General features: G+C 37.6%; 1 protein-coding gene across 3 annotated transcripts in view; it reads right to left on the reverse strand.

Moving 5' to 3' along the window:
• The window catches only part of TMEM196 (transmembrane protein 196), a 50,349-nt gene that overhangs the window by 7,506 nt on the left and 19,799 nt on the right, over positions 1 to 23,044 (reverse strand). For all 3 annotated transcript variants that reach the window (XM_047097085.1, XM_047097084.1, XM_047097082.1), the window contains exon 2: positions 1,808 to 1,864. In XM_047097085.1, the coding sequence (XP_046953041.1) occupies positions 1,808 to 1,864 (57 nt within the window). The remainder of the gene's footprint in view (positions 1 to 1,807; positions 1,865 to 23,044) is intronic.

A 23,044-nucleotide genomic window follows, 5' to 3' on the forward strand; every position in this document is an offset into this window, starting at 1 on the left:
AAGTTAAAGTGAATGGTAGTTTCTAAAAAGTTTAGCACTGATGATTTTTTTCTTTTATAACTCTTAAGAGAATTAGAAAGACAGAAAAAAGACACTAGTGCCTTTAAAAAAATTTCTTCCCTCCCCTTCTCCTATGACTGAATATTTGTGTCCCTCTAAATACAAATGTTGAAGCCTAAACCCCAATACTATGGTATTTGCAGATGGGATTTTTGGAAGACAATTAGGTCAGGAGAATAGAGCCCTCATAAATGGGGTCAGTGCCTTTGTAAGACAGACTTTTAGAGAGCTCTCTTTTTCCTTTTGCCACATGAGATCACAGTCAAAAATTTGCAACCTGGAAGAGAACCTTACCAGAACCCAACTACACAGGGACCCTAATCGAGGTCCAGCCTCCAGCACTGTGCAAAATGAATTTCTGTTGTTGATAAGCCACCCAGTATATCCTTCTTTGTTAATAGCCCAAATGGATGAAGACATCTCCCCTGCCTTCTCTTACCCCTCTTCCTTTTCTCCTTCTCCGCCTCTCCCTATTTTCCCCTCCCTCTCTCATTCTTTCCTTGCCTTTCCTCCCTCCCTCCCTCCCTCCCTCCCTTCCTTCCTTCCTCTCTTTCCCTCTCTCTCCCTCTCTCTCTCTTTCTTCTAAGTTCTAAGAAATTGTTCTTATATGGCTATAAAGACAGTAGTAAAATAAAAGCATACAAAGAATGAAGGCCAAGTCTAAAAAGTGATGGAAGAATCATAGATGAAAATTAAGAGCCTCCAAAAATTTGTATGTAAAGGTTTCCCTTTATATGATTTTAAAAAATTATACCTCGTATGTCTAAAGCAATGGGTGCTTCATTTTTTTTTTGTCACAGTAGATATTTTCACAAAAAAAGATATGATTGAAAAAGTAGTTAAACAAAAATAGCTGTAATACTCCTATCCCTGTCCTCCTCAGATAACTGGCCTCCCCCTGGAAAACTCTTTTTAGGCTCAAAGCCTGCTTTGTAAGGTCCAAGCATAGTATTAATTTTTCCAACTTAGAATGGTCTATGATCTTTCCTATTGCACATGATAAAATAAACAACACTGTTTCTTTCTTTTGAACTCTCAAAAAACATCATGGAGGGATGTGGGGAATCCACACTTCAGCATACAGAAATTGTACTCCAGCCATTATCAGAGTTAACTGGGTGAATGTCTTACAACCCGGAAAGTCGTGATAGTACCGTAAAACATCTGAAAACACTTACAATTACATTCACAGTAATAAAATAAAATTAAATAAAAAAATCATTGGGAATTAACTGTAACTATAACAACACAGCTGTTTTGCTGCATTGCAAAATTAACTTCACAGTCAAAGCCAGTAATCTGTAGGCCCAGTTCCACATTTAAACAGTTAAATTTCCCATGAACTCAAGCCATGTCTTTTTTAGCTTACTGAAGAATTCATGTGTGTCTGGGAGTCTATAAACTGGAAAAGTGGAGATTGTCAACCACAGCAGTCATTATGGGTTGCATATTCATGCATTTAAAGAGTATATCAAAGCTTTTCTTTCTTTTTCTTTTGTCATAGTCTGTAATAATCTTGATGGGTTTTGTTTTGTTTTTTGTTGTTGGGTTTTTCTTTTTTTTTTTTTTGTTTTTTTTGTTTTTTTTTTTTTTTGCAAATGAAAAAGCCAGTATTTATTTGTCAGTCTTCTTTTCATCCTAAATGAGTAACATTCACTATGTGAAAGTTGGCTTCTCATCATTTCCATTTTTGGGTTCCAACATTTCAAATACGTCAATGCACGATACAAACAAGGCAGAAACTTACGACAAGTCCAGATTTTTTTTTGGCGCACAATATTCCACATATGCCACAAAGAAGAAACTGAAAAGGAAAAGAATAACAATTATTCCACATTCAAAGATAAGAAGACCTCTAGTTTTTAGCTTATAGCTCACTCATGACACTTGTTCCAGGGAAGCTTGAAAATGTTATATTCCCATCAAAAGCTGGAAAGAAAAATGCCTCATTCTAGAATAGTAAGAGATAAAAATGCAAACTTTAATGAAAATTTGTTCTTTGTAAGGTTGATATAAGTAATTGTGGGACTTGAGCAAACCAGAATCAGTTTTACACCAGGCAAAATTAGGAAGTAAATAAATTTAGAGTTTTGTTATTCCTGTTTTCTTTCACTGTCTTCTTATCCCTTTCTATTTTCTCAGGGAGAGAAGTGGTATGATACATTCATTCATAATAGATTTCTAAGCAATTAAAAATCAATGAGCTTTACTACAGGTAGTGAATCTCACACAAACAAAAAATAAGGCATCAGACAGGAATATTTTTCTTTAGAGACATTCTTTGTATCTCTCAAACTATGTCAGTAAAATGGTAACTTCCTTCCTCATTCTATCAGAAATACTGCCCTTGTGGGTATGTTAGAAGAACTCAAGGAGAATATTGGTGGCATGTAATTTCTTGTAAATGAGCATATTGGTGACATAATTGCTTTGCAAAAGCAGCTGCATGAAATCGTCTACCAGTGACACACTATTAGATATTTTGGTTATCGGAAAACAGCAAATCGTTTAAATTGTTTAAAAATATTTAGAGCCATTTCAAGGTACATTTATACATACATCTGGCTAGAAGAAAACCATATAAATAAAATAATACATTCATTAATAAATAATAAGCCTGCTAAGGGCTTTCAGACTAGCAAAGAAAGCTTTGAATGCTGTTAAGGTTTTCCTTCTGATTTTCTTTTACATTTTTCTATCTCAAGCCTGAACTAATAACATAAGTGGTTTTAAATGAGTGTTTCACACAGGGGTAGATTATTAAATATACACATAAAATATTCTACTAATTATCTGAAATAAATCATATGCTTGTGAGAAACACCAACAAAATTTGATAAAGAAATAATGAGTAAGGGAAGTTTCCCTTTTCAGGGAACTTTCTATATAGGGGAACAAAATGATTATAAAGCAGGCAATGATGCAGCAAGACAGATCAGGGAACACAAGGATATGCTATAATTTGCTTCTTATATAGATTATCTTTCAAATTAATGGGAAAAAGATCAAGATCCAATGGGATTGGGATAGTTCATTAACTGTCCTTAACATCATACACCAAAATGTCTAGGAAATGGTTTGAATATTTAAGTGTATAAAAAAAGTATAGTAACATTTAACAAAGTTAAGTATTTATATAATTTTGGAGGAGAGGGAAAGATTCACTAAACATAACAGCAAAGTCACAGACAAAAAGGGAAAATACTTATAAATATTAATACATAAAATTATATTTTTGATAGTAAAAAATAACATATCTCTCAAAGGCATAAAACAGATTGGGATTATATTTAGAAAGCATATGAAAGACAAAGGGTTAATACACTATATAAATTGAACTAATAAAATAATTTTAATACCATAAAATCATGAGAAGATAAAAGCTCAGAACTTCATAAAACTTAAATACTTGTATACTTTTCAGAAATTTTAAAAAGCTACTTTTGAGTAACCATTTGTCACCCCCCTTTGTGTCCTGGGTCTAGATGAACTTGTCCTCATGTGGACTCTAAGTGATGACCCCATCTCACGTCTATCAAGGCTGGCTCAAGCCATTCCAGATTTGGACTAGTTCTGTACCTCTCAGTGCTTCCAAGCTTCAGGTCAAAGCCTCAACATGCCCTTTTCCTTGCTTGCCTGACTAACCCATTACTCACCCTGAAAGTCCATTCACCCAGAACTCATTCTTGAAATAATTTGAAAGCAGTGGAGTTTTGTGTTCCTTGGATCTCTTCTGAAATCTGTAAACATTGCCATTATTTATTCACAGCCAAGCCTGAGGGGACCTCAGGAGCTTAGGCAGAGCTCTCCATCCCAGCAACTTGGTTAGAAGATCTGGGTGGCACGAGTGCCTGGGTGGTTCAGTGGGTTAAGTGTCAGACTTCGGCTCCGGTCCTGATCTCATAGTTCCTGAGTTTGAGCCCCGCATCAAGGTCTGTGCTGACAGCTCAGAGCCTGGAGCCTGCTTTGGATTCTGTGTCTCCCTTGCTCTCTGCCCCTCCCACATTCACAATTGGTCTATCTCTTTCTATCTCAAAAATAAAACATTAAAAAAATTTTTTTAAAGAAGATCCAGGTGGCAATAAAATCGCTTCCTTCTATCGTCCACTAAGAAAAGGAAGTTCAGGCCTGGGGAGGGGAAAGGTAGAGTTATGAGGTGAGCCAAACAATATTTTTCACTCTCAATCAGGGGTGGAGTGTAAATACTTCTCAATAGTCACATCTGTCAGGGTATCCAAAATTCACATTCCCTGGAGGAAAACTGGAATCTGAGGAAAAAAACTAACCCATGTAATGGGCAGTGTATAAAAATCATGGAATTTCTGAGGAGGATTTAAAGGATTTTAGCTGAAATTTAGCCATCACAGTTTATAAAGAAGTATAAAGGAAGCACAAAAAAAGCAGTATATGATCTTTTATTTCACTGGCTATCTGAACCCTAAGTCAGAGCACTGGAAAGGATCTTAAAAGATGACTTAATTCAGCCCTTGCAGTTTGCATGTCGGGGAAGTAGAGGTCTAGACAGGCTTAGCAACTTGCTCAATGTCACTCATCAAGGTCACAAATCACACATGTAATATTCTTACTTCTTTAAGTTAATTTCTAAAAATGGAATGCTTTTCAAAAGGATTTTTCAGTGCTAGTACAGTGTACATTATGTCCAACCAGAAGTGTTCAATGAACATCTGGTCATCTATAATGCTTGTTTCCCCCTGCCATGGTTAATTTTTGGTGTAATAAAAATGATCGCAAGATGAATCAATTGTATTACAGTCCAAAGTGAAGTGTACCTTATTATACAGAGAATTTGTTATTTTTCAAAATACTGTTTGTGCTCAATAGAACTTTATTAAGAATGCAAAGCACTTGCCCGACATGAAACAAGTGAAAAAATAGTTTTATTAAAAAAAGTAAAAATGATGGCTGGAAAAATATCTAAATTAGATATGAAATTTTACATGAGAAAATATAATTTTATTTCTGAGAAGATGGGCTGTTTAAATCCAGGGAGAATCATTTGTTTTGCTCTTACTATGAAGTTACATAAATGAAGTGATCTACTGATAGGAAGTGCCACTATGTAATGAAACCAGTTAGCCCTCCAAAGGGAATTCATTTGATTTCAATTTAGATTACATTTAATAGATAACTAGAGTTGTGACTCACTGTAGGATAAAATGGAGCAATTATGGAAATAGCATCCTATATTTTGAGTGGACTTTCTTAATGGAAAGCCCATGGAGGCTTGTGCTTTTGCTTAAGATGTAGAAAGAACAACGATGCCATTTCCACTTAAACAATAAGAGAAAGCAGAAAAACTATAGATTGATAACTTTGAAAGCCCATCAGAATGTCGAGGTCCAGGGCAGTGGAATAACTGCAATTAAAGAGGAAGAAGGCCCTCGAAGAAAACTCTGATACACAAACTGTGCCATTTGTTACAGAGATAGGAGGAGGGGACATGGATTGTCACGTAAGTAGGTGTGGGGAGAGGGAGGTTGGTGGTGCCAAGTTCTGTTCTGTCCTTAGGCCTTCTTTCTTATGAAGCAAATGCTTTAAGCCCCTGGCAAAGGGGTAGCAAAGCCTATCATTTCCAGGGTATATGCAAATATGGATGGCAACTGTAACTACAGGAAAAGTAGAAAAAGATATCTGCACCAAAGATAACTAACAGCCTAAAAGAATATTAAGATAAAAATACAAGATTTTGAAAAAAAGAACATTTGAACTTTGAGCTGTATGTATAGTCAAACTCCATTCCCACAAGAGATTACAAAAAAGACAGGAGCATTTGGGCAAAAGTACTGTGGTGGGCTGAATTATGGCTCTCCAAAGATATGTGTGTCCTACTCCCCAGAATCTACACATGTTACCTTGTATGTTAAAAAAAAAAAAAAAAGCCTTTGCAGATGTGATTAAATGAAGAATCTGAACATGAGGAGATTATTGCGGATTGTCCAGGTGGGCCCTAAATGTAATCCCAAGAGTCATTTAGGAGGAAGACAAGAAGGTCAAAAGAGAAAGAAGGCTTGAAGAAGACACAAAGAGACACAGAGAAAGAGATCTGAAGAGGCCATACTGCTGGCTTTGAAAGGTGAGGAAGAGGGCCCTGAGGCCAGGATGCAGGCAGCCTCTGTGAGCTGGAAACCGATTCTCCCAGTGGCCTCCAGAAGGAATCTAGTCCCATAGACCTATTTTAGATTTCTGACCTCCAGAACTGAAAGAGAATAGATTTCAGTTGCTTTAAGCCCCTAAGTTTGTGGCAATTTTTTCAGCAGCACTAGGAAACTAATACAGGCTCCAAAACATTATTCCACGTGAGACATCCTATAAGAATTACTAGCCGTTGTTTAGGAAAACAAACAGGGAAAGACATGAGATAAGAAAGGAATGTAGTAGAAAAAGCACAAAAAAAACCCCAGTAAATCTTTTAGGTTGAAAAGTATTGGTTGGAAAAATTAATATCTGTTTACAATGAGTATCCCAGGTGATTTGGGTGTAAGAGATGGTGAGGTGGGGGTAAAGATGTAAGCAGTGGTTCTAAAACTCTTTTATCATTTATCAGAATAACAGAGGAACTAACGAGTTTTAGATATTGACAGATAAGTACAACTTTAAATTTGTGCATTACAATATAGCGGCTGAGAAAATAAAAATAAAGAGAAAAATACAATTTGACAATAAAGATTGAACCAGTAGATGTCAGGGAAATTTTTTTAAAAGTGAAAGGAAATAAAGTGAAACTATAAAATAAGTTGGTATAAATAATTTCAATAGTGTAAGCAATCAGACTAAATGTGAATGTGCCCAATTTTCCTAATAAGAGGGAAAATAGAAGGGAAAAAACAGTCTACGAGGTAAAGAAGGAAAGGGGTTGTTCAAAGATCCCTAAAATGAATAAATGATTGAAAACTTCTTTATTCCTTCTGCTTTTCTCTGTCTCTGTTTCTCTCTCAGCATTGACCTAAATGCTGGTTAATGAATTCCTTATTAGTATTTCTTTCTGTCCAAGAAAGTTTATTTTACTTTTAAGAGTAAAAAAGTCTACTGTAGAATTTCTCAATTTTAAACTACATAATGGAAAATGTTGAAACCATGGTTGTAATGGAAGCAGACAAAAACAATGGCCAGAACAAGCAAGTATTGGGTGATGAGATTATGAAAGATGGCCAATCTTGTTCTAAGACAGCTTATTATAGTTTTTGCAGCGTAACACTTAACCACCTCAGATGAAACAATTTTCACTGAAATTCATTAGCCATTACAGAAGATATACATACTATAAAGTAGAAATGACACTACTTTTTCCCCCTTAGGGTAATGAGCTGAACCAAAAATTGAACTTAATACTTTGATACCATTAATGATTTATGCAGTTTTGCCAAAATTGACATTTCTTTAAAATATATAGAAAAATTGCCAGGAAAACAGACGTTAAATGTTGGGGGGATGGATTTAAAAGAAATCTATTTCTGGTTGAATAGTGTATTTCTCCTTGTACATGGATCAAAAGTTTGATAATTTACTTTTCTACCACCAGTTCTTGAATATTTTCATTCTACTTCAATCACCTATTAAAGCATGATAACTGGAGTTCTTCAAGGATTATTTTGTAATTTAGCACACAAAATGCTAGTGTGCCAACATAGTGCATATTTTTCCTGATACTGTGACGATATGATTGTGATTTTCTTACATGATACTATGGCTAGACCCATCAGGATGAGTGGTTTTATTCTCAGTTAAATATAATGAATCATAAACCACCGCATATTAAAATAGATGCAGCTTCAATGACCACCATATTTCATTTTTACTCAGAAAAAAATTTTTACTTGTACATATTCATAACAGTGGCTGAAATAAAGCTTTTGTGTTGCAAAGCATTTTGATACTCTCAATTCTCTAGCAAAAAATGTATTGAAAAAGGGAATTTTGCTTCATGATGGGCAAGTCAATGAAGAAAAGAAATTATGAAGCAAAGAAACAGTTTTGAACTGCATGCTACATAAAAATGGAATTGAATGTGCTGTTTCATTTGCCATTACTGGTACTGTTGGGGTGAGGGAATCATCTATTTTTATATCCAACCTTGCCATAACTCCTCAGACAAAGCTCTGCTGTTGCGATCAAGTTTCTGGATAATATGATGGAATTTCAAACTGAATGAATGAATTAGTAGATGGATGGATGAATGTATCACAGTATTAATCAAATTGAGCAAATTCCAAGACACATAACTGGGTGCAATTAGTCTTTTCACTGAATCAAATCCAATTAACTTCTTTTTTGTTTTTCTGGAACACTCATGATTGGTCAGATTAGGGCAATTCTCTTCTCAATGGTGGCATTTGAAAATAATTGGGATGGAGTTGACCTTTTAAATGTCACAATCACAGCTTTGTGGGTTTCAAAAGTTTCCTTCTCAAACCTCAGATGTCCTTGAGATGTCAGCATCAGCGGACCTTTTTCCACACAAAAGTCACTGAAAAAGATATTACCTTGACACTGAGTGGTAATTGCCAGTAGATCCTTTTTAAATGTGAGAAGTAACTTCCCAAACTAGAAAGGGTTGTATTCTTTTTAAATTTTGTATTGATGTATAATTGACATATAACATTATATTAGTTTGTGCTCTTAATTATGTTGGACAGAACACGATTTGGGAAAGGGCCCTAGGAGTATATATTCCAGCTGTTGACTTATTTTCTCTCAATAGACACAGTGTAGGTGTTTCCCCTTGGTGAAACTAGAAATTGAGCAGTGTGTCAACACTCTCAGCTGAATGTTATTACCTACTATTGGCTAGTCTGTTCTGTAAATGACTCTGAGTGATTATAGGGCAACCTCCCCTTTAAATATCCTTTTTTTAAATGTTTTTTTTTTAAATTTATTTTTGAGAGAGAGAGAGAGAATGGGGGAGGGTCAGAGAGAGAGGGAGACTGAGGATCCAAAACGGGCTCTGCACTGATAGCAGCGAGCCTGATGTGGGACTCTAACTCAGGAACTGTGGGATCATGACCTGAGCTGAAACCAAGAGTTGGAGGCTAAATGATTGAACCACCAAGGCATCCTCCCACCCACCCTCACCCCACCACCTTTAAATACTCTTTATGCAGACAGCATCTCTTGATGCACACACTATTCCAGTAAGATTCTCAAATTTACTCCTGGAAGAAATTGGATACTTTTCATTTAGACAAGATCAAATAATGTAAAAAACAGTCAGCGGGTATCACAGAAAAGCTTCAGGACACTAAAAAATCAGAATATAATTTTTTTAACCATGGGATCAAGTGGTTTGTTACTTTGGAGTTCTTTCAAGCCCTCAGGGTACTATAGCTGGCAAGCCTTTCTGTCTGAAAACAGAGATTCTAAAGGAAGGAGAGTAGTTCTTCATTTTATGATTAGAAGAAATGGCCTGTCCTGGAAGGACTATGATCAGAGGTAGGTAACTACCATCTTCGTGTGTTCCCTTAGAGAATACTATGGTAGGCAGAGAAGGATCCCTAAAAACAACTTCATCCAACTTTAGACCTTAGGTCACAATTACAGCAATCCTGACCTTAGGGATCCTCCTTGAAATCTTTTGTAGGATCTCAAAGTGAAGGGATCTCTTCCCATTTGAGGACATATGTTTCACACGATAATTCCATCTGAATATGTATCCATCCAGTTTCATGTCGTAAGATTTGCCCTAACACTGTTAAGATTTAAGCAGAGAATAAAAGCTACCCATGCTATCTCCCTTTTTGTTCTGCCAGGATAATCTTTGACAATACACTTTTGGCTGCTTTAATGATTTGACCTACTTTGGCTCAAATGATCTTAGATATAAACACTGACAAGAATTTTTTAAACAATGGCATCTGTAAACCATTTTTAACAGAGTGACATGGGGATACTTATCATAAATGCAGAGTTATGGGCCCCCATTGAATCAATTTTTGGTGGCATGGGATCCAAGACTCTGCATCTTGGATAAATTCCAGGGTAACTGCTTTGCTCCTTATAGTTTGAGAACCTTAGCTATAGAACCGAGGACTGATTTAATTCTCTGGTTTGACTTAGGTGAGCTGGCCCTGCCAAGAACTGGCTGGATGTGGGACCTTAGCATGGGAGTAGTAGCCCTGAAGGGAGCAGCAACGGATGGATGTCTAATATCAGACTTCGAAGACTCCCTAGGCTTATATGATGAACCAAGCTTATTCTCTTTCCTGAAGGATTTAATAGAGAGTATTTGTCTCTTAATTCCCAGGTATTAAGACAGTTATCAGAAGCCTTACAGCAGAAGTAAAGGGGTTTTGTTCAGGCATATCTCCATCAACCATGGTGGGTGGGGTGGGGAAGGAAATTGATGTTGCTTTCTTGGGATCTTAGACATTCTGTGCCTTTGCAAGGCAAGTTTTAAGTGGCTTATCTTTGCCAGGTACATTTCCCCCATCAAAGAAGGGAGGCTGTTAGGGTCTTCAAGCGCCCCCCCCCCATTTTCCCTTGATGATAAATCACTTCTGGTGATCAGAACACCCAGACTGAAGCAAAGGTGGGGCTATTAGTGCTCCATATAGAGCCTCTAAGAAATGGCAGAACTGTTTCTTTAAAGGGCATTAACAAAAGGAAAGTTTTCTTGCCCAACTTTTTCTGTTCATTGTTTTCTGTCTACTCTTTTTTAAAAATTTTTTTTAATGTTTATTTTTGAGAGATAAAGACAGAGCATGAGTGGGGAAGGGGCAGAGAGAGAGAGGGAGGCACAGAATCCGAAACCGGCTGCAGGCTCGGAGCTGTGGGCAGAGAGCCTGACATGGGGCTTGAACTCGGAAACAACGAGATCATGACCTGAGCTGAAGTCGGTAGCTCAGCCGACCGAGCCACCCAGGTGCCCCTCTGTCTACTCTCTTTTAAGAGAATCTGGAATCCTGATTAGCGTCTTGCAAAATAAGTACAGAGAAGAATTTTACTCCCACTCTGTGGTTCAGCATTACAGTTTATATTATTTAGCCAGGTTTCTGTGTCTGCTACAGTTCTCATAATGAATATTTTGGATCAGGTAGGAAATTATAGTTTTCTTCCTAAATATATTTATGCCAGAGCCTGTCAGTATACATAATTGGACTGTGAAAACCATTAGGTTGGAAAGAGTAAACTAGAATAAGATGTTTCCAAACTCCATGGCTAATCAAAGTTGTGGAGCACTATTTATAACACACCTGACATTTACTAAGGGTGAAGTATCCTTTGTCTCCATTTACCAATTTAGTTAACTTCAAACTGGTTTCAAATGATGGCAAATGTGCATTATATCTTTCCTATAACTTGGTTCAGTTTTATTGCCAGAGAGCCCTAAAACCTTGACAAGGTAAATAGACTTGTAAGTCAATCCTCCAAAGAGATCATTAACAAATGTACAAAATTGAGAACTGATCAAAAATTTCTCATTGCCTTAAAACATCTAAAATAAGATCTTTAAAGAACTTGAATTAGGCTGTTAAGACTATCAGATTCCGGGAAGTGAATCTGGAGACTGAGGTTTTTGAGGACTAAAGCCTGGAAGAAATCATTGTAATTGAAGTGCAATAATGGTGTAGAAGATTTATAAACTTAAGTTAACAAAGGACCCAGGGAAGATGCCGAGTTTCTGAATTGTTTCAGAATAGCTCTGAATGGTGGTTTCTGAGTCTCAATGATTTATGTTATTGATGTGATGGCTTTCAGCTTTCTTTGGATAAAGAAGATTAGCCTAAGATAATTTTGAGCCCTCCTTCCAGCCTCCCACTGATTCATTTCTTCATTGCTCAGTAACTATATTATCCTGGTGAAATTGTATAGACACTTACCTGTCTTTGTAGTATTATAACGTGATACTACAGTGAATAGAAAATAAGTTAAACATTCGGTAGAGCCAGACAAGAGGTGCTGGCTCTTAAGCAAAAAGATGAAGCCTGACAGATTTTCTATTTCCTGGAGTTAAGGTGTGCTTTTACTGAAAAACCCACAAAGATTACAGGAAGAAATAATAATGTAGCAAAAAGAAATAATTTTGGAACATCAAAAGACACACTTGGGTAATGGGTTTTGGAGAAAATATTAAACACTGCACTCTCCATCAATATCCTTCAGCACAAAGATTATTTGCCTTACTGGAAGAAAGTTTACAAGATATCTTAGCAGATGGACCTTTACCCCCATCTTCCAGTCCTTTTAGTTTGGTTCCTGTTAAAGGACCCCACATGGCAACACTTTCTCAAGTATTCTGTTGGGATAAATTCTCAAATTTCCAAAGTTTACTTTTTCAAAAGTTCACAACACTTACTATTTGGGTTCTCTCTTCCAATATTTCTGGGAAGTCTAAAAAAACAGTCTTTAATATTTCCACTTTGTGGGTAGAAGAATTAAGAAGCCAAAAAAAATCATACAGCAAGTCAGTGGCAGGAGTTCAACCAGAGCTGAACATTGGGGTTTCCAATTCATTGCTTATTGTGCATTATACCCCATTTCATGTTAGCTCTAAGTATATTAGAAACACTTGTCAAAAATATTCTTTTTTTAAGTTTATTTACGTTTATTTACTTTGAAAGAGAGAGTGAGAGAGCGAGTGAGCTGGGAGTGGCAGACAGAGAGAGTTCCAAGCAGGCTCCACACTGCCAGCGCAGCGCCTGATGTGGGGCTCAAACTCACAAACTGGGAGATCATGACCTGAGCTGAACTCCAGTCGGAGGCTTAACAGACTGAACCACCCAGGCACCCCCAAAGATAGCCTTTTTAATACACAAGTCATAAAATGTTCCTAATGAAAAGCCTGTGAGAGAAATCTCCCTGGTGGGAAGGACAGGTATACAAGAATGACTATTACCTTAGTTTTAACTTTCCTCTGGAATCTGTTTTCTTGTTTTTATTAAAAAAAAATTTTTTTTACATTTATTTATTTTTGATAGAGTCAGAGCACAAGTGGGGAGGGGCAGAGTGAGAAGGAGACACAGAATCTGAAGCAGGCTCCAAGATGTCAGCACAGAGCCCCACGCAGGGTTCGAACTCACAAACCGCGAAATCATGACCTGAGCGGAAGTCAGACGCTTAATCAACTAAGCCACCCAGGTACCCATTTTCTCTTTTTTCCTATAGTCACTATCATATTTGGCCTCAGGTTCCCAGCTGTATCTCGAGCCCAGTGTGGATAAAACCTAAAGTAAGGTAAACCTCTATCTCCTCAAGACAACTAAAACAAGCTGACATTTACAAAAGGACTTGATAAAAAACCAAGAGGTACAATAGCAAAACTGACAGAGAAATTGTAAGATGCAGGGCAATGGTCCCCTCCTGATGCATATCTCATCTAATATGCATGCCTGTGCCATCCCACATCCCGTCTGAAGGACCCAGGATTGCGGATTCTAAGAGGATGCCAAACCTAAGAAACAATGTGTAAGGGGCCACTCCGGGTTCTTCTGCTCCCAGTTAAAATTACTTTTTTGAGTATTATGTGAGTTGATTTGATAAAAATGGTGATTCTTTTGCATTTCATTCTCTTTTCTATCCAGATATTTTTTTGATGAAATAACTCAGAGAACCTTTATTTTTATTTATTTTAAAGTGCTAAGACCATAAAAATGCCTGTCTATGAGATTACCTGATTCAAACATAAGTGCTTCTGGTTCTGCAGGACGTGTGTACTCATAGGGTGAAATGAGGACTAGCCAAAATTCTCTTCATTGATGTATCTGGGAAACGGGGGCAGTTTAAAATGTTGCTGATTATTTCTGGATTTAAATGTTATAATGAAGAATAAAGGATAGGAGTTATATGGAGTGAGATTTTCACTCATGACCAAGTACATTTTTCTCATGTCCACAAAGTAGCTTGGACTTCCTCACAACATTAATGAGGTCCCTTTGGAAATGTATGGACAGTGGCCAAGTGACCACCTCTTAGGGTGCAGAGAACAAGTTGATATAAGTCTGATGAGGGACTGAAGTAGGATTCTATGAAATATACTGACATTCTGAATGAGATTAATTTACCACATGACTACAAGATCACTTAAAAAAAAAAAATTGGCACCCAGGGACAAAAGTGGCTCTGTGCAGTCTCTCTCTCTGATGAAACAGAAGACATTTCAGGCTCCTCTGTGTCCTGGGCTATTTATCGTAGTGACCATAAATTAGCCAAGACAATGTATAAATGTATGGTTAATTGACACCCCTGAATATAGAATGCTGGTTAACGTTTTACTGTAACTGCAGAAACAGCCATGCTATTTTTACCTTTCTTTTTATTTAAGGTTAATAATAGATGACTCTTTATGGTTCCTAGTGTATAAAATTATAACTGGCATCCACATACAGATTTTCTGGTTTAGGCCACTTTCCAAAACATCAGTTAATTTATGTTCTTTAGAGCACTGCGGGAGTTAGGGGACTTTATCACTCCGCCTAGAACCTCAGCAGGAAGGAACTATGGCCAGAACTAGATTTAGAACTCAGGAGTGACATAATCAAGATGGTGCCATAGGTTGGTCCTTACTTTGTTCCCCCTCACGAGAAGAACAACTAACAACTGTTCAAGGACACCACTGGAAAAAACCCTGGAACGTGGGGTTGGGACTGAAGCACCCCCTGTACCACAAAGACCAAGGCACACGGCCCTCGAAGAGTAAGAGAAGCAGCTACTCATTGACCACCTTGCCCCTCCCCCAGGCCAGCACCTTACCGTGCAGTGAGGTCTCCCCTGAGCCTCTTGCCCCTCCAGTGAGAAAAGAGAACCCGAGAGGGACAACCACCCCCACCAGCATTGTGGGTCATTCTGTGGGAGCCCCTACTCTGGCCTCACACCATGGTGACTGCAGGGGAATCTACAAAACTCAAACACTGGGGAAGCGACTGTGACAGAGAAGGCAGGGTAGGGACTTGCAACCACCAGCACACAGATAGATCTCAGCAGACGGAGTTCACACCCTCAGTGCCCAAGGAGTAATCCCAACCAGCAGCTCTGTACGTCTCTAGAACCGAGTGAGGGGTACACTCTGATCGGGGAACTCAGCAGGGGGCATATATGCCTGATTCAGACATTCAGTCGAGGAGTTTTCCTGGCCTGAGAGCCTAGTTTGCGCAGGCCCAGGCAAAGAGTTGAATCAGAGCACTGCCTGCTATGGAGAGTGTCTTCTGGCCCCATCTGACCAGAAGGGCTGGTAACAACAGAGCACTGGTAAAGCTCGGGGGCCCTGAAGCAGAGAGTGGGCAGGCAGAGCTGACCACCCCAGAGCAAAGCCAGTACCAGGTGTGGAGCCCAAAGTTAGTGGAAGAAAGGAGGTAATGAGATTAGAACAGAAGTGCATGCAGTCCAGAACAGAAAAGCAATAGAAAAGATGAACCAAACTAAATGTCGGTTCTTTGAAAAGATAAACAAAATAGACAAACCCTTAGCTAGGCTAACCAAGGAAAAAAGAGAAAGGACCCAAACCAACAAATTATAAATGAAAAGAAGAGACATTACAACTGATATCTAAAAAGACCCCAGGGGCACCTAGGTGGCTCAATCCGCTAAGTGACTGACCCTTGATTTTGGCTCAGGTCATGATCCCTGGTTTCTGAGATCGAGCTCCACGTCATTAGGGAAATGCAAATTAAAACCATAATCAGATATCACCTCATGCCTGTTAGAATAGCCCATTATCAAAAAGATAAGAGATAACATTTATTGAGCACTTGCCAGGCTCTGGGCTAAACATTTTACATACATCACCTTATTTAATTCACATCTTCAGCTGAGAAAACTGATCCTCACACAATTTTTTCATACCACACAGCTGGCATTTGGCAGAACTGGTATTCAAACACTGGCCTTTCAAACTTTAGAGGATGAACTAACTTCATATTTTCCAATAATAATTTTACCCCAACTTTTTCAGTATTCAGTGCTGTATATTTCCAGTGCTGTGTTTTAAAGGATGCTCCAGGACAAAGATCCAAATAAGCCCTAAGTTTTCTCTTTGACAGGTGGATATTTTGGTATTGGGGTAATAGAAATCCAAGGCAATTTTCCATTTAATGACAATCAGATCTTGGATGGTTATGATGCAAATGGGAAGGGATGAAATAAATTCAGATCCACAGGTAATTACTAAATTGTGATAAGGGAGCTTTTCCCCCAAAGGCTACTGGTTTCTAGTCTCTAAAGAGGTATTTTCCTACCACTTGGTGGCAGTAGCTACCAATTAATTCACAGTGTTGTTTTTCAATTGAATTTAAGTAGTGGTCTTTAATTCCTATTTGGGAGTAGTTTTCTCCTTTCAGTTCATTAACCTTTTCATGCAATACATTTACTTTCCAATAAATATATTTATTGTTATTATTATTATTAATTATTGTCTTGGGCATCATTCAGTTCCTTGGATTTCCCTTTAGAATGAAGATCATACATAATGAAAATAGAAAATTTCCAGTTTCCTCCATTCAACCTTTTAGCTTCAGAGGTGTTCACTGTGTAGCTGACCAAAATAGGCTAATGACAGAGCTCAGAAATAACAGACAGGATGGCTTATCAAACCATAAATAGAAGGGAACATATAATCAATCAGTATTAACTTAGTATGTGTTCATAATAATAAAGAAACTTCAAGCATGTTTTCTCAGTCCTAATGTACAGTTCACTTTACAGAAGAATAAAGTGAGGTTCAGAGAAGTGTAAGTGATCTTATCCAGCCTACACTTGAATGGAGTACACAGCTAACAAATGGCAGAAGCAGAATTCAAATCCAGATCAGTCTGACACAAAAGCATGTGCATTCTCCACTGTCTCATGCTGCCTTTCTGACAGTGGTATTATTATTCTACAGGAGAAAGCCGTCACAAAAGACTTCTAATTTGGGGGCTCAAAAGGGAGTATCAAAATTCTAAGGATGTTCCACTCTCCAACGTAGAGAAAAGAAGAAATGAGTTTATGGTGATACAGAATGCATTTTGTTCAGTTTTAAAGTCAGGTAGAAAGTTGGAGTCATCTACTAAATGAGCTAAGGCAAATCTTTTTTGGGGAGGTTTAGACAATATCAGTCTTAAATAATTCTATGGAAATATCTAAAAGCAAAAGACAGGATTAAGGTACTAAAATTTAGGACTTAAATGTACATTTTGTTTTAGGATATGTTAGGCCATGATGAAATCCTTATAACACTATTTTAACAAAACAGCAGAATACAACACTATGCATATTTTTTTCTTATATTGTAAAAATTACTATTTTCATACATGTAAAGCTAAGGCAATAATATCACCATGTAAATAGTGATTACCTCTGAGTGGTGGCATCACTGGTCATTTTAACATCACTTTTGCAATTTTGTATTTTCCCAGTTCTCTGAGGTAAACTTATATAAAATAACAGGATGTTTCATTTAATCTTTCCATAACTCTGTTCTGATCACATTACATCATATCATATTGGTCTATGGCTTTAGCATTTAGAAGAGTTAATGAATATAACAAGATGGAAAATAAGTCAGCCGAGGCAACCTTCTTAAAAGTGAAGGAAGACCTACTCATAAAATATGCTATGGAAAGAGCTCATCAAAATATTTTCCTTGCTGGCTTTTAAATTCCCACCATGTGAATGCTTTATTTGAATTAAGTCACAGAATCCCCAAAAGGCATCCATTTAAAATCTATCCTTTAACTTGGGTGGCTTTTACACACACACAAAAATTGATATCTATGTGGGAAAAACACGATTTTCCTATTTTATGTGTATGTGAGAACCTTTGATAATAATCCAATGCAATGCTAAACGTCTTGGAAATTACTGTTTCAGTGAAAGGGAAGGTCAAGGCTTTTTGTGAGTTAGTCTTATATTCATTAACAGCTCCTCCAGATTCCTCTCTACCATTAATCGTCTTTCTTCCAAATACACAACATTCACAAACACTTCTGCTTACTGGGGCTAAGCTCAGTCTGTGGAAACTAGAATGTTAGTGATTCATAATGTGCCCAACATCAATATATTATTTGCATTTCTTACTTGATAATAATCTTTACAGTTTAGGATCAGTCTCTTCCATTAAGAGAGGCAGGCTTTTTCACCTTTAAATAATTCTGATTGCCACAAATTTCTTTCTTTCAGTAAGCCTGAAGCCATTGTCCCTGTGATATATACCCATTGCCCACATTTTATGACAAATACACCGTCAACCCTGTGTGTTCTCTAGGCAAACATGCCCTGGTTTCTCAGTCATCTTTGTGATTGCTCTCTCGTGAATGTTCTGTTGTCTTTCTCTCTGTGTCTCTTTAAGGAAAAAAAAAAAGTCAGACATGGAATTGCCTGGTAAGCAAATCGATAAATTGGCACACCTTCTTCTTTTAGTCAGGAGATTTCTTTCTAGTAAATTTCCAGTTCATTGATGTTCCTAATCATTATTACGTCTGGCTTATAACACTTGCCCTCCCTAGAGGTACTTGTATCTCTCAAGAATTAACACATATCTATCTTTACCTATGGACATTTTCTGTCTGGTGGGAGGTAGTTTTAAGCAGTGGCCCTCTGCTATTCTTTGTCAATTCCAGGCCATTTTCTACTCTCAAAAAGTACAACAGTGAGTAAAATATATTGGCTCTACAATGTTTAGAAGTCTATAACCAATCACCATCCATTATCCAATTCCTTTCCTTTACAAATAGTTCTATAATTTATGGAACTCAATAGAAATGACATCATTCCCTCAGAAATAAAGTGAGGCTTGCACAATTTGTAACCAAAATGCAGCTTTAGAATCTATGAATGAGAAACAATCATGTTTTATATCTTTTTGTTTTTTATTTACTAATTTTAATTAATTAATTAATTGATTGATTTTAATATTTATTTATTTGTTTTGAGAGAGAGAGAGCACACATGAACAGGAGAGGGGAAGAGGGAGGAGGCAGAGAATCCCAAGCAGGCTCTGCTCTCTCAGCCCAAAGCCCAACATGGGGCTTGAACTCAGGAACCATGACATCATGATCTGAGCCAAAATCAAGAGTCAGATGCTTAACCGAATGAGTGACCCAGGTGCCTTGTATTATGTCTTTTTAAAGTATGTTTTTTAGGCGTGCCTCAGTGGCTCAATGATTTGAGCATCTGACTCTGACTCTTGATTTTGGCTCAGGTCATGATCTCAAGGGTGCAGAATGGAGCCCCAAGTGGTGCTCTACACTGAGCATGGAGTCTGCTTAGGATTCTCTCTCTCTCTCTCTCTCTCTCTCTCTCTCTCTCTCTCTCTCCTCTCTTTCTCTCTCTCTCTCTGCCTCCCTCTGCCCCTCTCCCCCGTTCAAGGGTGCTCTCACTCTATAAATTAATTAATTAATTAATTAATTAATTAATATTAAATAAATAAATAATTTTTTGAAGATTACAATTTCCCAATGTGCATTTCCTCGAATAGTGTTTTGTTTCCAAAGTTATCTGTGAAGAGTAGCTATAACAGTCAGAACATGCTGAGGACAATAGTCAAAACTGTAATACAATTTTAAGTTTTACCCTGATTTCTTGGGAAACAATAAGGAAAGCATCTGCTTAGATGAAGAAGATATCATGGTTATATTGTTTTTTGATGCAGAAATAGGAAGTAGGTTGGCATGATTTTTCTACCATTAAATGGCATGAAGAGGAAACATATATTGGGAGAGAAAATAATCCCTTTGCCCTTACAAGATATAGCATGATGGTCGTACAAATGAGATTATAAACAGGAAGAAGGTATCTGCAACAGCTTTCTATAGTGTACTGCTGGGTCCTCTGAATCATTAGAGGAGCTATATGTATGTGTCAGGACATTTCTTGCTCTGGGAAAAGCTTGGTTGATGGGTATTGTCCACTAGGGCCTGGAATATAGAATCAGCACTATTCTTTACAGCCAGAGCTTAAAACAAATGGATGGAATAGAGCATAATGACTAAGAGTACAGACTTTGGAGTAAAGAAAACATGGGCTTTAAGTCTGGCTATGCCACAAAGTAGTGGGACTCATAGCAGCTATTTAAATTCTCTGAATCTCAACTTCCCCATCTATAAAATGGGCATACTACTACAAATATCCTCAAACTTATCTTACAGTGCTATTAAAAGGATTGATGAGACAATATTTATGATGTATTTGGTATAATTTTTATGACCCAATAAACCATAAATAAGTGGAGTTATTAACAAAATTATATAATATTTTTTAGTATCTGATGAGTACAGACTAGTGTCTGAATTCCTGAGAGGAATTATACAAAATATTTCAGATATTGATTCTTTGTTTATTTTCCTCATTCACAGAATCTTGCATTATGGCAAAACTGTGTATATTTGCTCATGTTTCCTCCTTCATGGAGGTGGATTGTCCCATATGAAATCAATATTTACTCAGGAATGTGGACACTATTATTCTCTCCAACTTCCAGCTGTGATATTCGGAGCAGCAATTAACAAGATTTTAAGGCTTATAAGGGGATTACCTTTTCGAAAGTAATTATCAAATGTATTAATTTCTACTTGATACCAATGAAGTCTTCTAAGTGTTGCCAATAATACTTGCCCTGAATGTGATATTTCAAAACAAAATGTCATTTCCAAAGTGGGTCCATGTTCTAAGAGATCAGAGAATAACACAGGATGTTGGTCATCATGAAAGCTTTGTCTGTTTTTAGCTTAGCCTACAATCATTTTACAATTCAGTGTGTTCACAGCCGGATGCATGGAAGTCAACAAAAGAGATCCAGCAGGGTACTATACTCACAAGTGAATTTCAAGTCTGCTTCCATTCATTACTTTCCTGTTTCTATCACTCTTACTACTATTTTCTTAAAACTCAGAGGCACTTTTGATTCCCCTCCCCTTTCTGTATCACTCCTATCAATCCAATTACTGTGAGCCATTAATTCTACATCCACAGTGAATCTCTTATTTCATCCAAGCCCTCAACAGCCCTCCCCTGGATTATCTATGAGCTTTCTAGAGAGGGTCTCTCTCTGCCTTCTGTTTTTCTAATGTCATTTGAAGTTCATCCTAAGCATGATTTTTAATACCTCACTTCTTCATACACTTTTTTTTAATGACTCAACAAATATCTTGGCCTGCCATCAGACCCTAAATGGATGGTTTCAATCCAATTTGCAAACTAGTCTCCTGCTGATATCCTACAGCCAAAGGGACTTAGTAATCATTGCACACACTCAGTTTATCATCTTTCCCTAAATCCACTTCTCTATTTGCAAAACTTTGTTCTTATTCTTACCTATTCGGCAGAGCCCATCTTAAGTTTTCTGACCAGATGTGATTTCATCTTTTTTTCTGATTTCTCATAGTACCAAATGTACATCTTTTTATGGACTTTATTTCGACTCTAGTCATTTTTATGTTTATTACCTGTATCACTAGACAAGAAGCTTTTTAAGGAAGAGACTATTTTTTCATATTTATAACTACCACCAGTACCCTACTCCCAAGCAGAATATTTAGAATGCTCCCAGGTGTATGTATAGTACATACTTATTAAATTGTTGGAATGGAAGAGGAAGGTCTTTGGTCATGGTACTTATCAGTCAATAGGTTCTCAATAATTACTTGTTGTATAAAGTAATACGTGCAGTTTTTATTCCCATAATTCATAAAATTGCTCAACGATTATCAATGACACCCTACTGATTATTTCTTTATTTTGAAATAGTCTCCTAACAGGATTCCACGGGACTCAGCTCTCCCCTATTTTTTAAAAATGGTATTTATTTATTTTTGAGAGTGAGATAGAGAGTGAGCAGCAGACAGGCAGAGAGAGAGGGAGCCAGAATCCCAAGCAGGCTCCACACTGTCAGTGCAGAGCCCTGTGTGGGCCTGAACTCAGGAACCGTGAGATCATCACCTGAGCCAAAACCAAGAGTCAGATGCTTAACTAACTGAGCCACTCGGGTGCTCCTCTCTCTCTCTTTTTTAAATGTTTATTCATTTTTGAGAGAGAGAGAAAGAGGGCATGAACTTGGGAGGGGCAGAGAGAGAGAGAGAGAGATGGAGACAGAGATTCCGAAGTGGGCTCTTCACTGACAGCAGCAAGCCCAGCTGAGAGCTTGAATTCACAAACCCAACTGTGAGAACATGCCCTGAACAGAAGTCAGACACTCGAGTGACTGAGCCACCCAGGCACGCCGGCACTCAACTCTCCTTATTTTCCCATTCTTTTCTGTCTATCAGTCCTCAGTCTCTGTTACTGGGTTCTTTTTTCTCTATCTTACTATAAGCTGGTATTCCTGAAGTGTCAGTCTCTTCTCATCTAAACTCTTTGCAGCTTTAACTATTACTTCTCTGCCAAAAACTTCTCACATGTATAGATTGAGAATGCCCTCTATCTGAAACAGTTCCAACTATATTTTTTACAAAGATGCCCTCCCAAAATTTCAAACTACACATTTTTATCTTTCTGTATTCACTTCTACAGTATCAATGATCTTATGTGGTGGTTGAATGCCATTATTTGGTCTTCAGAATTTATTTACCCATCTTCTAGCAATTATACCTCATTTTTCTGCTGAGGAAGGCATCTATCCCTCACTCTCAGTCATGGGTTTCTCACCCCACAAAGCTCTGTAAACCAACTTTAATGCATTAGGATGTTCTGTCTCCTTTGTCATAGTGATTGCTTCAGAAATGGCCACAAGATGCAAGTAAGGCCAATCAGAGGGAAAAGAATGAATTCTAGAAATTTTATTTCATCATTCAGAGAAACAGACTGTCTTTTCCACTGCCCTATGTATGGAGATGATATGACCTGAGAAATAGTAGGGGCTACACTGTAAAAACTAAGAATGACATCAACCAGGGGTGCCTGTGTGCCTCAGTCAGTTAAGCTTCCAACTCTTAGTTTTGGCTCAAGTCATGATCTGAGGGTCATGAGATCGAGCCCTGTGTCAGGCCACACTGAGCATGGAGTCTGCTTGGGATTCTCTCTCTCCCTCTTTCTCTTTCCCACCCCCACTCATCTCTCTCTCTCT

Source organism: Lynx rufus, unplaced genomic scaffold, assembly GCF_022079265.1.
Source record: "Lynx rufus isolate CCGP_SWC_20201006 ecotype Redwood Valley unplaced genomic scaffold, mLynRuf1.p SCAF_4, whole genome shotgun sequence".
Lineage (NCBI taxonomy): Eukaryota > Metazoa > Chordata > Mammalia > Carnivora > Felidae > Lynx > Lynx rufus.